At 50.0% G+C, this 23,307-nt stretch overlaps 1 protein-coding gene across 2 annotated transcripts in view; it reads right to left on the bottom strand.

Annotated features, from left to right (window-relative positions):
• The window catches only part of STS (steroid sulfatase), a 125,180-nt gene that overhangs the window by 23,719 nt on the left and 78,154 nt on the right, over positions 1 to 23,307 (bottom strand). For both annotated transcript variants that reach the window (XM_011385044.2, XM_023525923.1), the window contains exon 7: positions 9,012 to 9,149. In XM_011385044.2, coding sequence (XP_011383346.1) covers positions 9,012 to 9,149 — 138 coding nt within the window. The remainder of the gene's footprint in view (positions 1 to 9,011; positions 9,150 to 23,307) is intronic.

Raw genomic sequence — 23,307 nt, forward strand, 5'->3', positions numbered from 1 at the left:
ATTTACATATATATCCAATTATATGTAAATATATATTTAGGTTTATATATAAACAAATTTATAGATTGAAATTTATACGTAAACAAATTTATAGATTGAAATTTATATGTAAACAAATTTATAGATTGAAATTTATACGTAAACAAATTTATTGATTGAAATTTATACGTAAACAAATGTATTGATTGAAATTTATATGTAAACAAATATATTGATTGAAATTTATATGTAAACAAATGTATTGATTGAAATTTACATAGAACTAAATTTCATATACCGAAGCAATATATAAATTTATACCTGAATTCATTTTTATTGCACATATGAATTTGGGTGCAGGTCGCTCGTCGGCCACGTCATCTGACGTCCGTTGTTCACACTTTCGTCTCTGGCAACACCTAGCCTCGTTTTTGCTCACCGCGAGCATCTCGCTCCTGCCTAGAATACACTTCCTACCTTTCCTGTCCCAGCCGACACTTCAAACCTTCAGGCTGCAGACGATGAGCTAGCTCCTCACAGGAGGCTGAGCCCCAGGTTGGGTTAAGGACCTTCCGCCATTCCTACGAGAGAGTCCCTTCATCCGCCCTTCCCTTCCTAGATCTGCATCTCAACAACAGGACATCAGCTACGACAAGTCAGGGACCTGTATCCTTCGCCTGATGCCCTAGAAGTTAGCCCCATGCCTGGCATTTGCTACATGAATGCTCCGCAGTCGAATTCAACTGAATAAGTGACTTGATGCATGGAGAGCATGTGCGATCATCTTTCTAAGGTGAAGACGCAGTGGGGTGCCTCCCGGCACACTCAGTCCCGACGCCGGCAACATGCGCAGCTTTGCCCAGTCTTGGGAAGCTGATAAAACTGCTCGCCAAAAGCCGAAGACGCAACCTGAGCAGAACCACCATCTCACAAATGACGGGAGCCTCTTTGCTGTTACATTTTTTTTTTCCCGGAGAAGTATCGCTTGCTCTCCAAAAGCTGCATCGTTGCGTGAGGGGAACAGAGGCCAAACTCGGCGGCTGCGAGGAGGCACTCGTGACAGATGTGGCATCCAGCCAATCAGTGGCTTTTGCAATTTGCCCGGAAGGCGAAGGACAAATGCCAGAAGCTGCGTTGCCTGAGGTGCAGACACCGGGAAACCTTAGCGAGCGTCCCTGGCACCTGGGGAAAGTCTCCCGTCTCCAGCACTCAGGGAACCACGCCTGCCAGAGCCTCTGTGCTTCTGCAGACAGCGCCCTCCCATCCCGCAGAGTCAACCATCCCTTCCTCTGACATTTACTGCTCGCCCTTAGGCACAGGGAAGCGGAGGTGGAGGTGGCGGCAGAGCCTCAGTCAACGTGACCTTGACTTGGGACAGGACGCGGAAATGTCGCAGAGCGAGGCGTTTAGCTGTTCTCTGCCGAGGCTACGGGGAGTTCTCTGCTGTGAGGAAGAAGCAGACAACTCTGAACTCCACTGTGAGAAAAGCTCAGGGGATTTATTCTGGTCCCAGCTCAGGAAGGATGTACGCAAAGAATTCAAATCAGTTGGTGTCATGATTACTCGCGGTGGGAGGTGACACAGCCTTCTGGTGTGGTGTCCCAGGGAGATCTTCCAGAGGCAGCGTGTGCTCAGTGGCCAGATCCAGGCCAAGCTCACGGGGTGACCGTTCCGACTGAAGAAAGAGCCAACGGAAAGGCCCTCGGGTGGCACCAAGATTGAGGTACTGAGGGTCTGAGAAAAGATGAAGCATCCTCGGTCACGGCGGGACTGTGCACCACCAGGACGCAGACCTCACGTTTCATTCTTAGTGGATGGGAACAGAGTTCAGTGTTTCAAGAAAGGAAGCAAAGCCATGTGACGACGGAGGCACACACTGGGGTGATGCGTCTACAAGCCAAGCAATGCCGGCCACCACCGGAAGCTGGGAGGGACGAGGATGGCACCTCCTCTGGAGGCTTTTGGGGCTGCATGGTCCTGCCGACCTCTCGATTTCGAATTTCTGGTCTCCAGAACACAGATAATAACTTCCCGTTGTTTCAAGTCACCGTTTGTGGTACTTTGTGAGCAAGCCAGGAATCCCCGTACGGTACCTTGAGTGTGTGTTCGTGAAGGCTCACCCAGCTGCCCGCAGGGAGAACAGATTGTAGACGGCGCAGAGGGAGCAGGGTGACCACCCAGGAACCACTGGGGAGATCAGTTTGAGGTGATGGGGGCCAACAGGGAGCCGTAATTGGTGGAGTTGAGAAAAGTAGATCCATGTGAGCTATACTCAGAGCATTGTAGGACACGCTGTTGGAATATGGGTAAAGGCAGGTCAAAGAAAGATGCTTGAGGGGTCAAGGAACCCCAGCTTCGAGAGCTGAGTCTCTGAGGGAACAGTACTGCAGTTCGAAGAGCTCGGACAGACGAGGGAACACGTGGGCTTGGGGAGTGACATCTACAGAACGCATCTGGTAAGCAAAATGTGTCCGCCAAAGACCCATGTCACATGTCATGGGGGCTCCTGGACGGAGGAGTCTGGGGTTCTAAGGAAGAGTGAGGGCTGGATATGGGGGTTACCAGCACTCAGATGCCACGTGGCCCTGGTTCTGGATGAGACTGCACGAGGCACACGCACACACGAACGAGGGAAGGGGCCCGGGACAGAGCTCCCGAGGTCTCCGGCACTGAGAGGTAGGTCACAGGAGGAGGCGCCAGCCGGAATTTGAGAAGCCTCTTCCATTGCACCTACCTCTGCAAGGGGAGCCCCGAGGGCTTAACGCCCTGACTCTGCCATCAAGTGAAGCTGGGCGGTGCTTCTTCCGTAGGAGAGTGACAGTTCGTAGGACCATTGTCTTGAGCTCTTAGTTAACTGCCTGGATGCAGGTGAGTGTTCAGCATGAAGCGTCTTCTCTACTCTAGACTCCTCTCTACCCACCTGATTCAAATAACCAACACCCGCCCTGGGTGCAATTACTCAATCTGAGAGCCATCATCTGTTTCCTAGGCAGAGTCCCGGAGCGCAAAGCGATTGTATATCCTCTGCTGGTTCAAAGCACTGGCTCCTATTTACAACTCCCAAAGCAGCCAATGTAGATGTTTCCCATATTTTAACAGCCCCGATGCAATTTTCATGTTTAACAGCTAAAAGTGGTCACGGGCTAACGCCCAGGGTAGGGAACGTTGTGTTATCTGCCTGGATGAAAACCCTAAGGACTTCGTTCCGAGACGCTGTCAGATTCACGGGACGCTTGGACAGAGACAATGACTCCTTGCTGCTTGAGTGGAAGTAAGAATTATTAGTAAATCAGCTTTACTAGGTTGACACAATCATTCAGAGCATGGGCACGGTCGAAGGGAATCTATTCTAGAAAGTTCTGAGAAGTAAACATTTCCGGAACGAGTATATGAAAGACAGTGCCAAGATGGCTAAAATTTGTCTAGACTTATATTGAAATATCACCTTGGACCCTCCCTTTAACTCTCAACTTCCTTTCATGCAACAGCCTTCTGACCGAGAGAAAATTTATGCGAATCTAAATGTAATCAGCTGAATCATACTGCAAATACATTTCCTTTCTTAAATGTGAGAATCATTTAGGGGTGTCACTATCTCTTCACCCCCGTCATACTGAATTATTATGTTTTACATGCAGGCTAGAGTCATGATCTAATGTCCCCACGATTAAATGGGACAACCTGTTGCATTCTGCGGAAGGATGGTTTAATCGTAGCTATTGTATCGAATTAGCCTGTCGACTTCATCAGCGAATAAGATGAGCTCACACAGTCGAGAACTTTGGGAGGGGTTCTGATGGAGAGTAGAAACCAGTATTGTTCAGAATACGATGCTTTTTGGATCAGGGCGTGTAAACGGGCTTACATCAGCCCCGAGACTGCTTTTAAGTTTGTGGCTTTCGCAAACTAGGGGTTTTGATACTCAGAAGTCTTTGCTCGTCTCCCACAGCTGGGAGGAAACCACGTCTTTCTTTTAGGGCCCTGTATTTTAACAACGTTGGACCGTCGACTTGATTTCGAAACTAAATTGGACAAAGGGTTGATGCTCTGCGATCCGGAAGCAGCTGGACTCTGAAGCAGCGTCAGCTCCGAAGCGACACGGCTGTCACCCGCCCAACGTGCTTCTTCGAGCAAAGCAGAACGGAGCAGGGGGCTGCTGTTCGCACGCTTTTCGAGTCGTGCGGTCACCCCAGGCCCCAACCGCCTTGCAGAACCCTTGACGCTGTCTTTCTGATCCACGCGGCTCACGTCGTCAAAGAGCGAACCGTGACAGCAAGGTGCCCGCTCTGCTTTCCGCCTGGGCTCGCCGTCCCTCGGGCGCCCCCGCCAGCGGTCACCTGGTCACCTCCCCGTGAACGGAGGCTCCGCAGCACCGTGTCTGTAGCTTTATGAAATAGCGCGTGACTTCCCAACCTCCTCCCTCACTGTGATTGATGGACATGTCACACCGCTGAGTTAACTTGGGGGGCCACACAGACCCGCGGAGGGAGCGTGAATGCTCGGGGGAGGCCCTGAGTGACATGCCGTCTGCAACGCCATCTACGACGCTGTGATCTGTGAAACCAATGCCGGACAACCCCCTCCACGCCGACCGTCACCGCACGGAACCGCGACGGAGACAGCTGGCTTCGATCGACAGGTGGCCGAGGTTCCCGCCCACACCTGCGAGTAAGGCTGGGCACGGGGGAGGGAGGGAAGGATGCAGCGCGGGAGGCAGGGCTGACCCGTGTGGACCGAACACGCCGCGTCCTTCGCCGAACCCGTGCTGGCCGTGCGCACTGCGGAGGTGCCACGGGGCATGCAAACGAGGGACGAGCCAGGAGCGTTCTCGTGTAAACAGTGACATGAACGGAACCCTTTACTATGGGGCCAGAGCCGCTGCCCCAGAGGCGCTGCCTGCTCGCCTCATCCTCAAAGCTCTGGGACGGCGAAACTGGACAGAATCACCTTAGACAGGGCCTAAGGCAACGCTGCATCGCAGCGGACCATTTGCAAAGATAATGAGAGAGCAGATGTCACGGCGACCGGACTGATGACTACAGGAACGAAAATGAAAAGCACCGTTTAGAATCGGCGTCGCCGTGTCATGTTACCTGCACCGATAGCGACGCCTTCCTCCTACGGATGTCACTGTCCCCTGCCCTGTCTCATCGACTGCCTCTGTCTCCCCGTCATGCCCCTGTTTGGCTTCGGCCTGAATCAGAGCTTCCCAAACAGCCATTCGCATTAACCTCAAATAAACTCTCGTCACCTCTCGCTCGGAAAGGCCTTTTTCTTTTTAAGTTAATGTGATGGAGGGTGTCCCCCCCCAGCGCTGAGCACAAACCTTTTTCTCATCGGTTCCAGGTAAACAAAGGTGCAAGAAACGATCGACAGCCCGGAGCTTACAAGAGCCCCCGACATGCCCATGTGGCCATAAACAGCAGGACGAGGATGCACAGCCTGCGTGCTGTGGCGGTGACAGATAACACCGGCCTCTCTCCACGTCCCTGTGTCAGGCACGGTGTGACCCGGCCTCAATCCCCTGTGGTTTGCACAACTAGCCAGTTGTTGCTTCTCCTCGTTTCCAGCAGCCCTGGAGAGAGGCACTGGTGGGGAGGATGGAAAGAGCTAGAAGGAGAGAGAGTACAGAGCACGCGTACTGCCCCCCAGCCTGCGTGCTCGGGGAGCATTTCCTGGTCCCCGCGGCCAAGTTGGGCTCCCCTGGCTCTTTACACAGCCAGTGTCTCGTGCATGTAAAAAGTGACACCCTTATTCAGTTGCATGGGGCTCCCTATTCCTGCAGCACCCAGCCAGCCACCACCCAACCAGCCGGCGGCAGTGGACCATGACCTCCGCAGGAACTGGCTGAGCTACGACGTTCGGTAGCTTAAATGCATGTTCGAACTACGCTCTTTTCGGATCACGATGCTTTATCGGGACGTGGCCCCTGTAAGGTCGAGGAGCATCTGTAATCACAAGGATCCCTAAAGAAGGGAGGAGGTGAAGGGGATGGGATTATGAAAGCAGAGAGGGGACCTCAACACGTTGCACCGTCGACCACAAAGATGGAATAAGGGGCCACGAGCCCAGGAGTGCAGGTGGCCTCTCCAACCTAGACCAGGCCGGGAACCGGACTCTCGTGAGAGCTTGCAGAAAGACGCAGTCCTGCCGTCACCCTGATTTCAGACCAGTGGGACCCACTCTGGTCTCAGATCTGTGTCGCTTTAAGCCAGGAAGTTTGTGTCAATTTCTCATGGCAGCAGCAGATCACAAATGTCGGGGAATAAAGGGCTTCTTGTTTTAAGCGGCGACCCAATATGGGGCTGTATTGACATTTCTAGGGAAAATGCCGTCATTCCAACAGGGTGACATACAACGTGTGCTTTTAAGTTCGGTGGGGACCATATCAGAAATGGCCACTTTGGCCATCGGACTGTTCAATGCCCGTAACACCGTGAAGCCCAGCGTCTTGCAAAGCCACAGGAAAACGATGCCCGAGTGCCAAGACCAAGGCCAAGGTGCGCGGTGGGTGGGCGAGCAGGCCAGAGCTGGTCCTCACTCTCACCTTTATAGATCCCGTTACTTCCTCCGTGAATTTCTCCCGTGGCCGTCACCTCCTCCACGTGCGCCCCTTGGTCCGAAGTGAAGTAGACGAGGGTGTTGTTGGCCAGTCCTAACTCCTCTAGAACGCTCATGATCTGCCCTGAAGGAGAGAAAAGAGACAGCTTGAAAACAGTCACGTCTTGGCAAGGGAGAGGATTCGTCCTCACGGACTTGTCCGTTCATTTCTAGGGGAGGGAGAGAACGACCTTGTGCCACGATGCTTAGGTTAGAAAGAAACCCAGTAATTTTCCTTATGGAGTGGAAAAAGACAAATCTCATATGACCAAATCTGTCTACAGATATTTTGTGCTGAACGACCTCTTGATAATTACAGCAGGTGCCCACGTCTGAAGTCACCCATCATGCGTATCAACATCTCTGAGACTTTCCTGCTTCTCGTCATCACCTGTGTCCACAAACCTGACACTGGATATGACCCCCGAGAACAGCACTCTAAAATAAGACCCATCTCAACCGCGACAGCAATAACTGCCTCCACCTGCGGAGCAGGCTCTGAGCTAAAGACGTGAGCACGTGCTCTCCTGTCTGGACCGCATCGAATCCCGGGAGTCACCAGCACTGGCTCCACTTTACAGGTGACAGCAGCAGACATCCGAAAAGATAAGTGATCCGCTCAGGGTCACGCAGTTACGAAGGGGGTGAGCCGGAGAGGAAGTCCGAAATCGGACTCCAAAACCCGGGGTCTCAAACCCTGAGTCGATGAGAATCACGGAGCAGTGAAAAATAGACATGAAAGAGAGAAAAACAATTAGAGATGCATCCGCCACGCCCGTGGATGAAATCACATGATGGGTGTCGTCTCCTTCCAATTAATCCGGGAAGAAGGGACGTGGGTGCCGGGCGGAGATTCAGCGCGAGGGCGTGCAGGGCTCGGGGGACTTCCCGTACTTTTCTGCCCGCTTCCATTGATGCCAAACATTTTCCAGAAGAGCAAAGTACGAGCCAGTTGAAGCATGAAGAAGGGGCTGATCGTGGACTCTCAGGGACCTAGTGGGAGCTCCCAAACTGGAAGAAACCGGTGGTCACAGCAGAGGCACGCGGTTCACACTTTCCACGGAGACCTACACACTCACAAGCTGCCGGCTGGATTTACTAAGTCAATGCTCGCAGCCATGCTGTGCCTGGCGTGGCAGAGTCCGACCGTATTCGCTGACCTTTGACCGCCAATACCCTGCCCTCCCCAGAACCCTCAGGATGCGAGGAATAAAGCTGCCCGTGTCCTTTTCATCGGAGTGGCAAGGGCATCCTCAGTCTCCAGTTAGGGCTGGGGACTATCGTGTCACTGTAGCAAGACCGAAATTGGAACTCTATGAGGACACAGGTGTTCTTTGCAGCAGAAAGAATAACAGATTGTGGGGACACCCTACCCCGTGGGCGGGTCGCGCCCCAGTGGGGACAGGCCCTCCACCCCAGGGTGCACCCTCGCCTGGCTGGCCCACGGAAGGGATGAGGGCGGCAGCCTCGACACGCCACGGAGGTGGCGGACACGATCTCCTATGCAAACGCCAGACCGGCTCGTTTGCTACAACACATGTTTTTTGCACATTCCATCTTTCTCGGTTTTTTAACTCAAATAGTAAACATCCCTAGAAGGCACACCACATGCATAAATGTCACGCACAGAACCCAGGAAGAGGACACACGAGGGCCACGTTCGGGACCGGAGTCCCGTGATAAGTCCTCATCAGGCAGACATTCACTGTGCTGCTGTCGGTACAGCTAACCCGCTGGCTTGGTGTCAGGGTGGTGTCACTCTGATGTAAATTTAAGCCTCAGCATTTTCAAAATGGTAACGAGTTTAACGAGTCGAAATAGGAAGCAGCAACCAGGCAACAGAAGCCTCGCTTATCCTACCTGGAAGGAAAAGTACCCAGACTGGCTCATCAAACAATTTGTAAGTAAAATAACACAGACAGGCAGGAACCCCGCACTTCTTCGGGTCGTAATTAATCATTTGCAAAAGGGCTTGCAGTCACGCATCTCTATGTCAAAGGACATTCACCTTTCATGTGTTTCCCAGGAGCTTAGCATGATGAAAATCCCGTAGACCAGTGGGACCCACTCCGGTGTCAGATCTGTGTTGCTTTAAGCCAGGAAGTTTGCGTCAATTTCTTATGGCAGCAGCAGATCACAAATGTCGGGGAATAAAGGGCTTCTTGTTTTAAGCGGCGACCCAATATGGGGCTGTATTGACATTTCTAGGGAAAATGCTGTCATTCCAACAGGGTGACATACAACGTGTGCTTTTAAGTTCGGTGGGGACCATATCAGAAATGGCCACTTTGGCCATCGGACTGTTCAATGCCCGTAACACCGTGAAGCCCAGCGTCTTGCAAAGCCACAGGAAAACGATGCCCGAGTGCCAAGACCAAGGCCAAGGTGCGCGGTGGGTGGGCGAGCAGGCCAGAGCTGGTCCTCACTCTCACCTTTATAGATCCCGTTACTTCCTCCGTGAATTTCTCCCGTGGCCGTCACCTCCTCCACGTGCGCCCCTTGGTCCGAAGTGAAGTAGACGAGGGTGTTGTTGGCCAGTCCTAACTCCTCTAGAACGCTCATGATCTGCCCTGAAGGAGAGAAAAGAGACAGCTTGAAAACAGTCACGTCTTGGCAAGGGAGAGGATTCGTCCTCACGGACTTGTCCGTTCATTTCTAGGGGAGGGAGAGAACGACCTTGTGCCACGATGCTTAGGTTAGAAAGAAACCCAGTAATTTTCCTTATGGAGTGGAAAAAGACAAATCTCATATGACCAAATCTGTCTACAGATATTTTGTGCTGAACGACCTCTTGATAATTACAGCAGGTGCCCACGTCTGAAGTCACCCATCATGCGTATCAACATCTCTGAGACTTTCCTGCTTCTCGTCATCACCTGTGTCCACAAACCTGACACTGGATATGACCCCCGAGAACAGCACTCTAAAATAAGACCCATCTCAACCGCGACAGCAATAACTGCCTCCACCTGCGGAGCAGGCTCTGAGCTAAAGACGTGAGCACGTGCTCTCCTGTCTGGACCGCATCGAATCCCGGGAGTCACCAGCACTGGCTCCACTTTACAGGTGACAGCAGCAGACATCCGAAAAGATAAGTGATCCGCTCAGGGTCACGCAGTTACGAAGGGGGTGAGCCGGAGAGGAAGTCCGAAATCGGACTCCAAAACCCGGGGTCTCAAACCCTGAGTCGATGAGAATCACGGAGCAGTGAAAAATAGACATGAAAGAGAGAAAAACAATTAGAGATGCATCCGCCACGCCCGTGGATGAAATCACATGATGGGTGTCGTCTCCTTCCAATTAATCCGGGAAGAAGGGACGTGGGTGCCGGGCGGAGATTCAGCGCGAGGGCGTGCAGGGCTCGGGGGACTTCCCGTACTTTTCTGCCCGCTTCCATTGATGCCAAACATTTTCCAGAAGAGCAAAGTACGAGCCAGTTGAAGCATGAAGAAGGGGCTGATCGTGGACTCTCAGGGACCTAGTGGGAGCTCCCAAACTGGAAGAAACCGGTGGTCACAGCAGAGGCACGCGGTTCACACTTTCCACGGAGACCTACACACTCACAAGCTGCCGGCTGGATTTACTAAGTCAATGCTCGCAGCCATGCTGTGCCTGGCGTGGCAGAGTCCGACCGTATTCGCTGACCTTTGACCGCCAATACCCTGCCCTCCCCAGAACCCTCAGGATGCGAGGAATAAAGCTGCCCGTGTCCTTTTCATCGGAGTGGCAAGGGCATCCTCAGTCTCCAGTTAGGGCTGGGGACTATCGTGTCACTGTAGCAAGACCGAAATTGGAACTCTATGAGGACACAGGTGTTCTTTGCAGCAGAAAGAATAACAGATTGTGGGGACACCCTACCCCGTGGGCGGGTCGCGCCCCAGTGGGGACAGGCCCTCCACCCCAGGGTGCACCCTCGCCTGGCTGGCCCACGGAAGGGATGAGGGCGGCAGCCTCGACACGCCACGGAGGTGGCGGACACGGTCTCCGATGCGAACGCAAGACCGGCTCATTTGCTACAACACATGTTTTTTGCACATTCCATCTTTCTCGGTTTTTTAACTCAAATAGTAAACATCCCTAGAAGGCACACCACATGCATAAATGTCACGCACAGAACCCAGGAAGAGGACACACGAGGGCCACGTTCGGGACCGGAGTCCCGTGATAAGTCCTCATCAGGCAGACATTCACTGTGCTGCTGTCGGTACAGCTAACCCGCTGGCTTGGTGTCAGGGTGGTGTCACTCTGATGTAAATTTAAGCCTCAGCATTTTCAAAATGGTAATGAGTTTAACGAGTCGAAATAGGAAGCAGCAACCAGGCAACAGAAGCCTCGCTTATCATACCTGGAAGGAAAAGTACCCAGACTGGCTCATAAAACAATTTCTAAGTAAAATAACACAGACAGGCAGGAACCCCGCACTTCTTCGGGTCGTAATTAATCATTTGCAAAAGGGCTTGCAGTCACGCATCTCTATGTCAAAGGACATTCACCTTTCATGTGTTTCCCAGGAGCTTAGCATGATGAAAATCCCGTGAAGAAATGCCTTGTTTACAAAAACATGACTTCTGGGGAGGGAAAAATAGGGCGAAGGTGACAGAGGCTCTGTTCCTCCCTCTGGCGACCAAATCAAGGTTGCGACGGGAACGAGGAGCAGCAGGAAGGACAAATCACCCGGGATCGAGAGCAACAAGCCATACGATACGGAGAAATGCAGGACAGCACCGTGCGACGGCAGGAGGTGGGACCGGACGAGGACGCGGGGCTGCCCGGTCCCCAGCAGCTGAGTGGCACGGAGGCTGCGGCAGTGACGGAGGCCGCGGCAAACGCCTCTTAAAGGGGCCGCGTCCTCGAGCGGATTTTCGCGGCGACGGACCTGCGGGCTCTGAGCGCCCGTGCCTGTTCGGCTGCGTGCAGGGGGCACTTGCGGGGAATTACAGGGAGACATTGTCGGAGTGAGGGCCGAGGGGAGACGCACTGGGCACAGAAGTGACGGCAGTGTCCACGGCTCCCTGTTGAGCCCTCCTCGCTCCCAGTACATGGACACAGCGCCGCCACAGCCCTGACATCGTCAAACTGGATCACAGAGTTCGGTCCGCCCAGAGGATGCCCTGAAACCCCGCCTCCCCCAACCTGGGCCCCACCCAAGCCACATCCAGGTGTGTCCTTAGCCAGTCAGGCGTTCTTGCTGAGCAGCGCCCAGACTCACACTGGAGGCAGCTGGCCTCGGTTTCTGGTGTGGCCTTTTGAGGAAACTATAAGCACAGCCTCTGTGGATTGCTGACTGAATCTTAACAGGTGACCCCGAAGGGGCACAGGCTGGGGTTAAATTTGGCCTGCAGCTGAACCCCTCTCAGGACTGAGCCACTGGACAGACACCTACTTCACAAATCCACATTAATAAGACCAGGAGAATTAGGAGCTTTGCTTAGTACATAGAAACAGACACGGAAAGGCAGCCAAAATGGGAAGACAAAGAAGCAGAAACCATACCACAGAACAGAACAGAGATCCAGGAATAATGGAGTCAAGCAATCTCACAGATGCAGAATTCACAACACGGGTTATAAAGATGCTCAGTGAACTTTTGGGACGAGTAGAGAAATTCAGTGAGAGCTTCAACCAAGAGATAAAAAACATAAAAATGGAAACGGAAATAATAAAAAGGAACCAGTCTGAGATGAAGAACACATCTGAGATGAGAAATATATAAAATGGAATAAACAAAGCGAATAAAGAAGAGGATCCAATGACCTATCGAGAGGACGGGAAAGCCAAGGACACTCGATCAGAATGGCAAGAAAAAGATGCCAAGACTATAAAAATCATTTAAGAAGCATATGAGACACTATTAAAGGTCAAAATATCCATCTGATCGGCTTACCTGAAGGAAAACAAGATGTTCGATAGCTGTTGGAACATATAATGATGGAAAACGTCCCTAATCTGGGGAAGGAGAGGGACATAAAACACCAGGAAGCTCAAAGAACCCCCAAAACCACGGATGCAAAGAGGCCCACACCCAAGACACATCGTAATTAAAATGCCAAAGGTTAAATACAAAGAAAAAATCTTAAAAGCAGCAAGAGAAAAGCTGTCAGTTTCCTACAAGGGAGCACCCATAAGCCTGGCAGGTGATTTCTCAAAAGAAACTATGCAGGACAGAAGGACTTAGCACAAAATACTCGACGTGATGAAGACCCAAGATCTATAACCAAGGACTTTATCCAGCAAAGCTATCATTTAGACTTGAAGGACAGATAAAGAGCTTCCCAGACAAAAATAAGTTAAAGGAATTTATCACCACCAAGCCAGTATTACAGGAAGTGTTGGAGGGAACTTCTTTAAGAAGAAAGAGCATGTATCAAAAACAGGAATAAAGAATGGTAGCAACTACATTCCTATCAACCAGTACCTCAAATGGAAAAGAATTAAGTGCTCTGACCAAAAGATAGAGTGATGAATGGATAAGAACACAATACCCTTACATAGTATCTACAAGAGACTCACTTCGGATTAAAAAACACACACAGACTAAAAGGAAGAGGGTGGAAAAAGATATTGTTTTGATGGACCCAGAAGGTATTTAAGTCAGACAGAGAAAGGTAAACACTATATGAATCTAAGGACTAAGAAGAACAAACTAATCCAAAACAGACTCACAAATAGAGTGCACTATTTGGTGTTGGACAGAAGGGAGGGGGTTTTGGGAAGCTGGGAAATGGGGTGACGGGTTAAAGAAGTACACATCAGTAGCTGATGGATGGTCATGGGGATGGGGAGCACGGCGGAGGGAATGCGGTCAGCGTTAATATGATGCAGGGCCAGGGGAGGGAGGGAGCAATCGGGGAGATTGTTTTATGTGCTATTTAGATGTGTAACCAATGTACTGTATACTCGAAGCTAATTAAAATAAATAAATCAAAGGAAAAAAATGCGGCTTCCGCAAGAATATATATGGACAAAAACCTGCACTCAAATATTTACAGCAGGTTTATTTATAATCGCCAAAACCTTGGAAGTGACCAAGATGCCCTTCAGCAGGTGACGGATAAATAAACCGTGTCCATCCAGACAGCGGAATATTAGTCAGCACTAAAAGGAAACGAGCCGTCCAGCCACGAAAAGACATGACGAACCTTAAATGTATGTGACCGTGTCAGAGAAGCTCATCAGAGAAAGCCACACACCGTGCGATTCCAACTCTATGACATTCTGGAAAAGAAAAACCTACAGAGACAGTGAAAGCTTCCGGGATTTGGAAATGGCATGAACGGGCCGAGCACAGAGGATGTTTAGGGCACGGAAACTACTCTCTGACACTGCAGTGGTGGACACATGTCATGACACATGTGTCCAAACCCACAGAACGTACAAACAGCAGACCGTAATGAAAAGTACGGGTTTTAGTTGATAGTAATGTAGCAATATTGGCTCACCGACTGCGACAATGTGCCACCCCAATTTAGGACATTGTAAGGTTGATGGTGTGAGGAAGAAAAGGGACGTATGAAAACCCTTCACAGCCTCAACTCGATTTTCCTGTAAGCCTAAAACCGTTCAAGAAACAGTCTACCGATTCTTTTTTAAAAACACCTTTCCATCGCGACGTGGACTCAGACCTCCTCATCCGTGCATTCAACACGTGTTCACGAAGCACGTACTGACCACGGGGCTGTGTGCTACCGGCTGGGGCACCACGCTGTCAGGGACCCCGTTCCTCCCCAAAGCCTCCTGCAGACACATCTCCTCCGTTCGAGCCAGCTGCCTCTGCTCACAGAGTCCCCTCCAGGCTATTTCCATCTGCAGACAAATCCGCAGCTGCATCTCTTCTGAAGCACAGACGACACCTCTCCTCAACAGTCCTTTCTGGGTGTTTCTGTCAAACTCCTACCTTTCCATGATAAGATATTTACTTTGTGCCCATCCATTTTTTTCTTATTCATCGCCTCGAATGCTGACTTTAATTGTCGTTTTCATCAAAAGCATCACAAACTGCTGGGCTGGGATTAATACAAGAGAATCTGGCTGGGGCCACCGTACGAATGGAATATTTGGTTCAGTCTGTGGAGAAATTGTCAGCTTTCTGATTTCCTCTTAGTCTTTTTTTTTTCCCCGCCTTGAAAGGCACCCTCTGGACCCCATCCTGTGTGGGCCTTAAGCCTGACTCTCATTTGTAAAGCCCAGAGCCCATTAACCATTTAATTTTTTATAAGATTGATCCTGTAATGGTCTAAAATATTTCTCCCCTAAAAAATTCTGAACAGAAATCTCCTATGGGAACAAATGCTCCTGTTTTATTCCTGCTTTCAGAGCGACACACGGCTAGTAACAGGTCCACAAATATTATTTTTCGGCAAGGTTCTCAAGGTGTAATCATACCAATTTATATAGGATGATAGTTTTGAATTACCGACGGTGGGCTGCAGGATAGCTTATAAATGAAATGTTTTATTTCCAAAGCTTTCTCATCTTGTTCCCTGAATGAAACAAATACAGAAAATAAGCTATTTCGAGAGCAATTTGTTATTTAACTGCAGACAACAAGAGCGAGCTTATCAAAAAAATGAGAACTTCCTGGCCAGACTTTTGTAATCCTAAAAAGTACTTGGAAATGGGAAAATCTGGCTCCTTTGTCTCCAGGTGTGGATGTGGGGTGCACTGAAAGCCTAAATTCTAGAGAGTTCCCTTATTCCACGTAATCATCGCCCAAACAAGCGTTAAGCCACGGTTGAGAGTCACCCCTTGTGATACACCATCCGGGAAATATCCGAGTCTTGCCCGATGCGAGCTCTGTCACATACAACTAGGAGCTCGAACTCTGGCTCCTGGCCCCGATAGCAGCAGACTTGGTTTGAATCCTGGGTCCCTGGCTTGCTCCCCAGAATCATTACCTCTAAGTTGGAGACGGTAACCATTATCGTAGATAACTGCTTGGAGAAATAAAGGGGGAGGCTTGTGTCCCGAACATTTAGCTCAGGGCTGGTCACCCGGCAAATGCTCAACACAGCTTTGCTCTTACTACGGAGTTGGAAAAAAATCTGGCATAGGGGTAGTAGACTTCTCGGGGTGACCATTTCACAAGTTAGAGAATCGTCCGATTGTTACTTTACACCTAAAACTCCTATCATACCGTATGTAACTGGAAAATGAAAATACATTTTGAAAAATCACCTGGCCTCATTGAAGCCTTATTATGGCAGTTCTCTTTTTATATCTACAAGGTAGACAAAATATTGGAACAAAATGCTATGAAGGAAGTGGGGGGAAAAAATCTGTTTCAGCCACCCACCACGAATAATTATAAAAGAATTTCCACCTACTCAAGGTAATCCACAGAATGCAAGAAGCTCTAAAAAGTTGCTCTAAAGCTATGTTAGTTGGTCCTTGGTCTGATTGATAGGATAATAGTGGGCCTCGAATATTCCTTCTGAGCACCGAAGTTTGAGAAAAATGAGAATATCTACTTGTAGCACCTGGTGGTGGTCATGCCTCTCCATCAGGCATGGAAAATGCTAGGCGTTGTTGCAGAAGCCAGCTTTGATCTAAGTTGTGATGCTCTCCTCCGTCAGGTACAGAGGGCCATGGACACATTCTGTTGCCTCTGGCCAGAGAAAGGTAATTCTTTGTTAGCTTATGTAGGATTAGAAGCATAAACAACATCTCATACATAGCTGGGACATAGCTGTCAATGCACACGTAGATTCATTGTCTCCAGTGGGAGGCAAGGTCCGTTTAATGCAGGTAAACTTGATCTTGGACTTCTTCCCAAAATAAATGGGCCAGATTTCTAAACCTTCAGCCTTAATCTCTTCCATTACGTGGAGCTCAAGAGATACTGCAGATGGGATGATTGGAAGCATATGAGCTACCTCTCGTATACAGTCAAGTTGGAAAGCTTCCGCTTAATAGAAAAAAAATATAGCATACGACCCAAAATCAAAGTGCAACGGCTGGATGATGTATCTGAATCCCATAAGCTGGTCAAACTACGAAAATTATGTGCTGGCTCGTGGGGTGTATGTCGAGCATGAGTCATTGTTGTTTGTTATGGCTTCTTCCTTTGTGAGTTCACTTCAGGATATTTTTAGAGAGAAGTAAGCAAAGAATTATAACCATTAAATGGAAGATAACGGTTTTTGCCTAATCATACCTGAATCTAACACAGTCTGAGACTCAGTCATTCAGATGCCGCCTGGACATGAATGTCTAAGGGGACGCTGGGGACGAAACTCGTGCGCTAAGGACCTGGGAGCCGAGGGTGAACTCCCCCACACAGAAGCGCAGTGGCGGCTTCCATCACAATTAATGCTTGAGCAAGGAGCCAAGGAGGGCTCCAACTTTGTCACAAACACTTTATGTTCCAGGGGAGCCGTCTTCCTTGAAGTTCTTTAAGAAGAGGATCAATCCAGTCCTCACGGCTGTGGCCGAAACACACTTTGCTGCGCCCGGGGCCGGATCTCAACTGCTCACTCCCCCATCTGATTCCGCACACGCCTTAATTTTGGGGATCCTGTCTTATCTCACTCATATCCACATCTACCGCCCTAATGCCAAATTTTTACTCAAAACATGGGTAGAAGGAAGATACCCCTGATCATTTTCCGACTAGCTACGGAAAGGTAACCAAATAGAACTGACGAGGCTACTTCGTGCATTACTTCACATCACGTTTTCGTGCTCCTGGTTGACTCGAAGAACCGAGATTTTGTATTTAGAACATAGGTTCCCTCGTGCATTCGTATTCTATATATATACATCAGCCCTCCTTAAATTAACAGGCATATTTATCACCTGGAGACCCCGGTTCACTACCCCTGGTGCGACATCTGAGAACTTGAACTTTCGAAAAGTTCCTAAGTGATGCCCAAGGACCGTATCTTTAGGAGGAAAGTTATGTGCGATTAAATGTTTAATCAACGTTGACATGTAACAAAAGGAGACAGTCGGTATTATACAGATTGATCCCGAGACCGAGCTAGAATTTCAGGCGATTCAACACGTAGGTTTTATGCGCAGTAAATAACCATATAATTAGGACGACGAGGCTCGTTAAGCAACAGAACCGTGAGAGATCGAAATGCTGTCATTGTACGCATGACCCTTCCTTCACTTCCCTGGTGTCCCCCTCCCCATTGGCGTCTGAGCGGCTACGATTTCCGAGAAATTCATCCTCGTCTTGCGTTAGACCCGGTTGTCACGGAAATGTTGACATTCCCTCCGTTAAACCCGCCGTTGCCCCAATCGCGGGTGCGAGGCGTGATGTCCCCACCTGCACTACCATCTGCTCGTACCATCGGGGCTGCTCTCAAGTCTCTACCCAACTCGCTCTTGGAGTTGCAAGAAGCTGTGCCTTCTCCGAGGCGTCTCATTTCCTGGAAATTACTGGAATAAGTCCGACGAGTTCTCATGCTCACACAGCACATATCAGTGAGACACACACACACAGAACAGGGGCATGGTGTGTGTTTGATGACAGCACGCACGTGTGCCTGGTGGGAATCCCAGAGTCGGCGTGCCTGGGCATCTGAGGATGACGCTGTGGACAGCGCCCGTGGTCACTGGTTCCCTCGGGTCACAGAGTGGTGGCCGACCCGGGCGGCAGGCACTCAGACTGACGCCGAGGGTGAACACCCAGCTTCCCCTCTCTTGATCCAGGAATGCCGCCGCGTTTCCTGCACTGGACCGCCTTGTGGGAAGAAAGGCTTGGGGATTCCGGTGGCACATTTGGTCCTTGGAACTGTCACCCGCTGAAACTGCCCTGAGGGGCGATCCAGGCTTGGTCACAGAGCATAAGGTTGTCCAGATGCCCGCGGGCATCATGCCTACGATGAGAGCTGCTGGAAAGCTCCAGAAACAGATCAGCCAGGAATATCGCCAGCAACATCTGACGGCAGGGGTGGCCTTAAACGCTCTGCCTGAGCTGGGCGGCCAGCAGGGACGCTGCCCCCGGAGACGACACACAACCATCCACGAAGCTAAGCCTTCAGCATTCTGTTATTCGTGATGCTCTGCCACCCCGCCCACACTCACTGCCACTGTGGGACCGGACGTGCCGTGCATCAGCTTTTACCCTCTAGAAAGCCGAAGGCACAGAACTGAACACGATGCTTCCTGTCGCTGACCTCCTTCCGCAGGTCCGGCCCGGATGCGAACCGTCCTCACCACTCACGTCGCGGGCTGGGCACGCTGGCGAGCACCCCGCGTGCTCCCCTCTTGGCACGGCCCCCCATCACCCCGGCCTCCAGTTTGCCTGTCGGCAGCTGCCTGATGCCAGGGCAGATGCTGTCCTTATCGGGAGTCCTCAGGCTCCTGGTAGGAGATCGGCTGTTCCTTTGAGATCCTTTGTCCCAAGGCTACGGGCAGATGGGCTCCTCTGGAGACTGCGATCCACAGCGCACATCTCAAATATACGATGAGAATTGTAATACAGACATTAAAGAAACGGAAGATGGTGCACATACGTGTTTCCTCTTCCGTCAGAATTTCTTCCCATCCGTGAATTTTCTACTGAGAGCAGTGGGGGTGTATGCACGTTTTAAGCAAAGATGGTTGACTCATTAGGTGAAGGAGCATAATAATAATAATAATAATAATAATAAAGCTGTTCGCATATGTTGAACACTTTTCGTACCTCACGGACCATGCGACTAGTCTAAACACATGACTTCATTTAAATCCGATTGATTAATTCAACTAATTCAAGCAAGTAAGATAATTCTATGCGGGGCGACGGCTGCATTCAATTTTTTGATGACCCCTCATTGGGTCATGACATTGACCAGAGACATTCAAATCCATTCCTGATTCCCCTTGTCGACCTCGCCTTTCAAATACATACATTGGTACTCACCGGAATATTATCTGAACACTGCGTTCACGTAGCCTGCCAAATCTTAAAAAATATTTCGTTTCTATGCCTGAAACATTTAACTAGCAAATGAAGTGTGTGCTCACTGGAAGCAGCGGAAGCTGCGATAAGACCACCCATAGCACCCCTGCCGTACCCACAAGGACGTCCTCCTCTTCCCGGCACCCACTGCTGCATTTTGAACAGAGACATCTTTACGGGATGTGAGCCTAGCTCAAGAACCCAGGACAACCTGCAGCTGGAGAGGCACAGGCACGTCCAGCATCTCAATTAGTCCAGCTGTGCAGAAAGCCGTGTACTGCGGGGTCACGCACCTCTCAGACTTCAACCTTCCCACCTGTAAACTGGACGTGACGATAAAAACATCCCATCCCGTAGTCACGGGGAGTAAACAGATTAATCCATGTACAGTGTTTCAGTCAGTGAGCAGAATATACCAAAGGCTTTTGCCAGAGTAGCTACTGTCCGTCAATACATGTTTAATTGTTATTGTGTTGTTGCTATTACTGAGACTATTAAAATGCTACCGCATATCTTATTAATCCTTTTTGAATTAATTGGGGGTACTGACTGCTTGATAATTTATGATGGTATCTTCTTTATGGAAACGATTTACAAAACAGTGTTAAAAACCGCTCCTTTTGCTTCGAGATGTAAATTCAAGGTAAAATAATATCCATCCTTGGGCTCACGACCATGAAATTAAGCTTCGGGTTTTGTACAAATGGTAACGTCGTCACAGAGTTTGTGAAACTCAGAAGTGGAATGATTTATAAGCTAAATTAACGTGGAGAACCAAAGTCAATATTCCGCACGATGAATTCCGCAGTAAATATTACGGCCAAAAGTTTGCATCACCAGACCTGCCTCGGCCCTGCCCCATTGACCTGTCTCCAAGCTTTTCATTCTCTTACTACATAGTGTTTGCGTCTCTAGGCTAAGGCTGCAATAATCTCTTTCTCTAGAAAATGTCCTATTTTCTCGCAAACGCAGATTTACCGGAACCTGATACAGACAGCAAAGAGAAATGAAGACATACCCAGTGTGCGCATCTCCTTCATTCTTGCCAGCCTGTTATAACTGGGTCTTCCGAAACCCTGGCTCACACTAAGCTCTCCAGATGTGCACACACGAAGCACACGCCTGAGACCAAGGTTAGCTTAATGGAGGACAAAAATGCGTATTTGAAGGTAAGGATTAATCTGCGAGAACAAAGCATTCAAAATTCACGCAGCTCAGAGCAGAGCCCAGGACGGAGCACGGCATGGGTGCCACGTGTCACCTTGGTGGGCAAGGGGGTCGGACGGGGGTCCTGGAAGAACAGAGCACAAAATGGCTTCGTTACCGCCCGCCGTGCACAACAGGTGAAAAGGGGCGACTAAGCAGTTCTGATCTTTATGTCCCTGTGGCCATCCCTCGTCTGTCTTTAACCACGGACTATCCTGGGCGTCGGCTCTGCCGCAGGAATTCCATTCTCTATGCTTTAAGTCGTACGCATAAAGGAGCCTGCTAAACATGTTTGAGGGGCACGTGGTCAGTGCACATGAGTCATTCGACTATCAAGGGCCAGGAGGCTGCCCAGGTGCATGGATGTCGGAGCCTGCAGTGTAGACAGCCACGGGGAGCCACCGCGGTCTGCACAGGTGAACGCCACGACTTACACACATAGACACCTGGGGCCTGGTATTCTCTCTCCCAGAACGGGGGCCAGAACTGTCCCCCTGGCAGCAGTGACAACCAGAGGGACTAGGAGCTTCCTCTCCCCTGCAGGAAACAGTCATTCTGAGCATGGCGGTCTTGGCAGAAGGCACGATTGCAGGACGAGGGGGTGACAGACACAGCTGCGGAAAAGAGCAAGCAGAAGTCATCCTCAGAGGCACAGAATTCTTGGCTCTCGGTGACAGAGGGCGGAAGGAAATGTGAGTGCATTATCTAGCACGTGCTAAGTTATTACTTACTGCGGCGTACGCACGCTCACGCAAATACACGTGCAGATGGATGGACGTCCCTGACACGTGTGGTTGTCACAAGTCTGTGGACACTGTTCTGGTCAAAGCCTCCCTTTCTTTCAGCAAATCTAAGGGACCGCAACCCTCCTCGGCCATTGACACCGGAGCCGCACCTGCTGCTGTGTACAGGAGCTGCGCTTTGTACAGAAGCGTCTCCTTGCCGAGACGTCCTCTCTGAAACTCTGGGAGCATCAAATGACAAAGAATTTCTAAGACAGAAGCATCTGCCTCATTTGTGAATATGACAATTCCTTCTAGTTCAAAATAAATTGCGATGTCCTTTCACGGCTGGCCTTCCCCTCTCCGTCACTGCAAGCACGGAACAAAACCGAAATGTCACATTATGTAAACAAAGCAAAAGTTCTTTCCTCAAAGTCAGCACTCGGAGCTTCAAAGGTTGTCAAAGGCGCTTATTTTCTGAAGGGTTTTCTTCTTCCTAAAGTACAGGATATTTCCTTACGAAAAATCAGACACACAAATGCATTTCCAAGACGGTTGTTACTGATGAAATTTGGCAGGCGAGCAACAGCTGCGTCAACCAAGCCATTGGACAGGCAACTCCGCCTTCCGACGATTAAAGTTAAAAGACTGAAAATGCTATAATTTTGTCATTTCTGTTCTCTCCTGGCTACCGCCTTACTTCGCAATGAAAAAATATTATGACAACAGTGTTCTTTCTGTAACTATGTTCCAGAAGCTGCAAACGCGAACGTGTGCCGATGTTATATTTTTACATGTTGACGATGTTACAATGTGACATTTTGCCGTGACTGACTAAAAGGAGGTTACCTGCATGAATGTCAATGAGTATTTGTTTCAAAATGTAAGTAAGTGATAGACATCGCCATAACCATCAGAAGCCACCTTCCTCCAAATGAGACTCAGTGGGTGTGCCTGCTGTTCGTGACCTTACGCGGATGAAATTTTGTCTCGAGTACAGGAAGTGTCTGGTCAGCTCCGAAAACAGCAGAGATGTGTTCCATATTAATTTTCTGCATCCGTGCTGGTTGGAGTTACCTGATGGACAAGGCCGAAGTCACCTTGAGAAGGGGTCATGTATAAAAATTGGCTACTTTGCCAATTTGCCTTCGCTTGTGTTTGTATGGCTTGGGAGCAAACACAGTGACTTACAGAGTCCTCCCATAAAGAAACGCCTTTCCAAAAGCTTCTATTGCTAAGCTAACACGAGAGCATCAAGCTGCCACCCTCTCCACGCCGGGGCTCGGCTGCAGTTCACAGGTGGGACCCAGGTGGGTCGGTCCTGAGGACACAGACAATCACCTCCCAGCAGACTGGGAGGCGTATGTCCTGAGACTGCAGGCAGGGAGGCATCTGCCAATAATCTCAGAGGACCGAGACAAAGCAAAGACCCCATTTACCCCATTTTCTCACGGCGAGACTCCACACTGCAACGCACGGAACTGTGTCCAGGGACATCTGTGGCCATATGCTTCCCTTTCTCATCAAAAAGAAAGGAAAGAAAAGAAAGAAAAGAAAGAGAAGGAAGGAAGGAAGGAAGGAAGGAAGGAAGGAAGGAAGGAAGGAAGGAAGGAAGGAAGGAAGAAAGAAAAGAAAGAAAAGGAAGGAAGGAAGGAAGTGGCCTTCGAGATTTAAACCAAGCGACGCGAGACGAAACAGAGCCAAACTCGAAGTCGAAGTCACCACGGCAGGCGACCTCGTCATCACGCTCGATGCGCCGCTTACGACACAGCGACAGAAACGGCGCCACGCGCGAGGCGGCGACGTTCAAGCGTTTCCACGACGCCGAGATTAAACAGCTAAAAACTGTCCGGAAAAGGAAGAAAAATCGAGAGAGGGGCGAGGGAGGAGAGGAAGCCCTGTGCACGG

Source organism: Pteropus vampyrus, unplaced genomic scaffold, assembly GCF_000151845.1.
Source record: "Pteropus vampyrus isolate Shadow unplaced genomic scaffold, Pvam_2.0 Scaffold648, whole genome shotgun sequence".
NCBI lineage: Eukaryota > Metazoa > Chordata > Mammalia > Chiroptera > Pteropodidae > Pteropus > Pteropus vampyrus.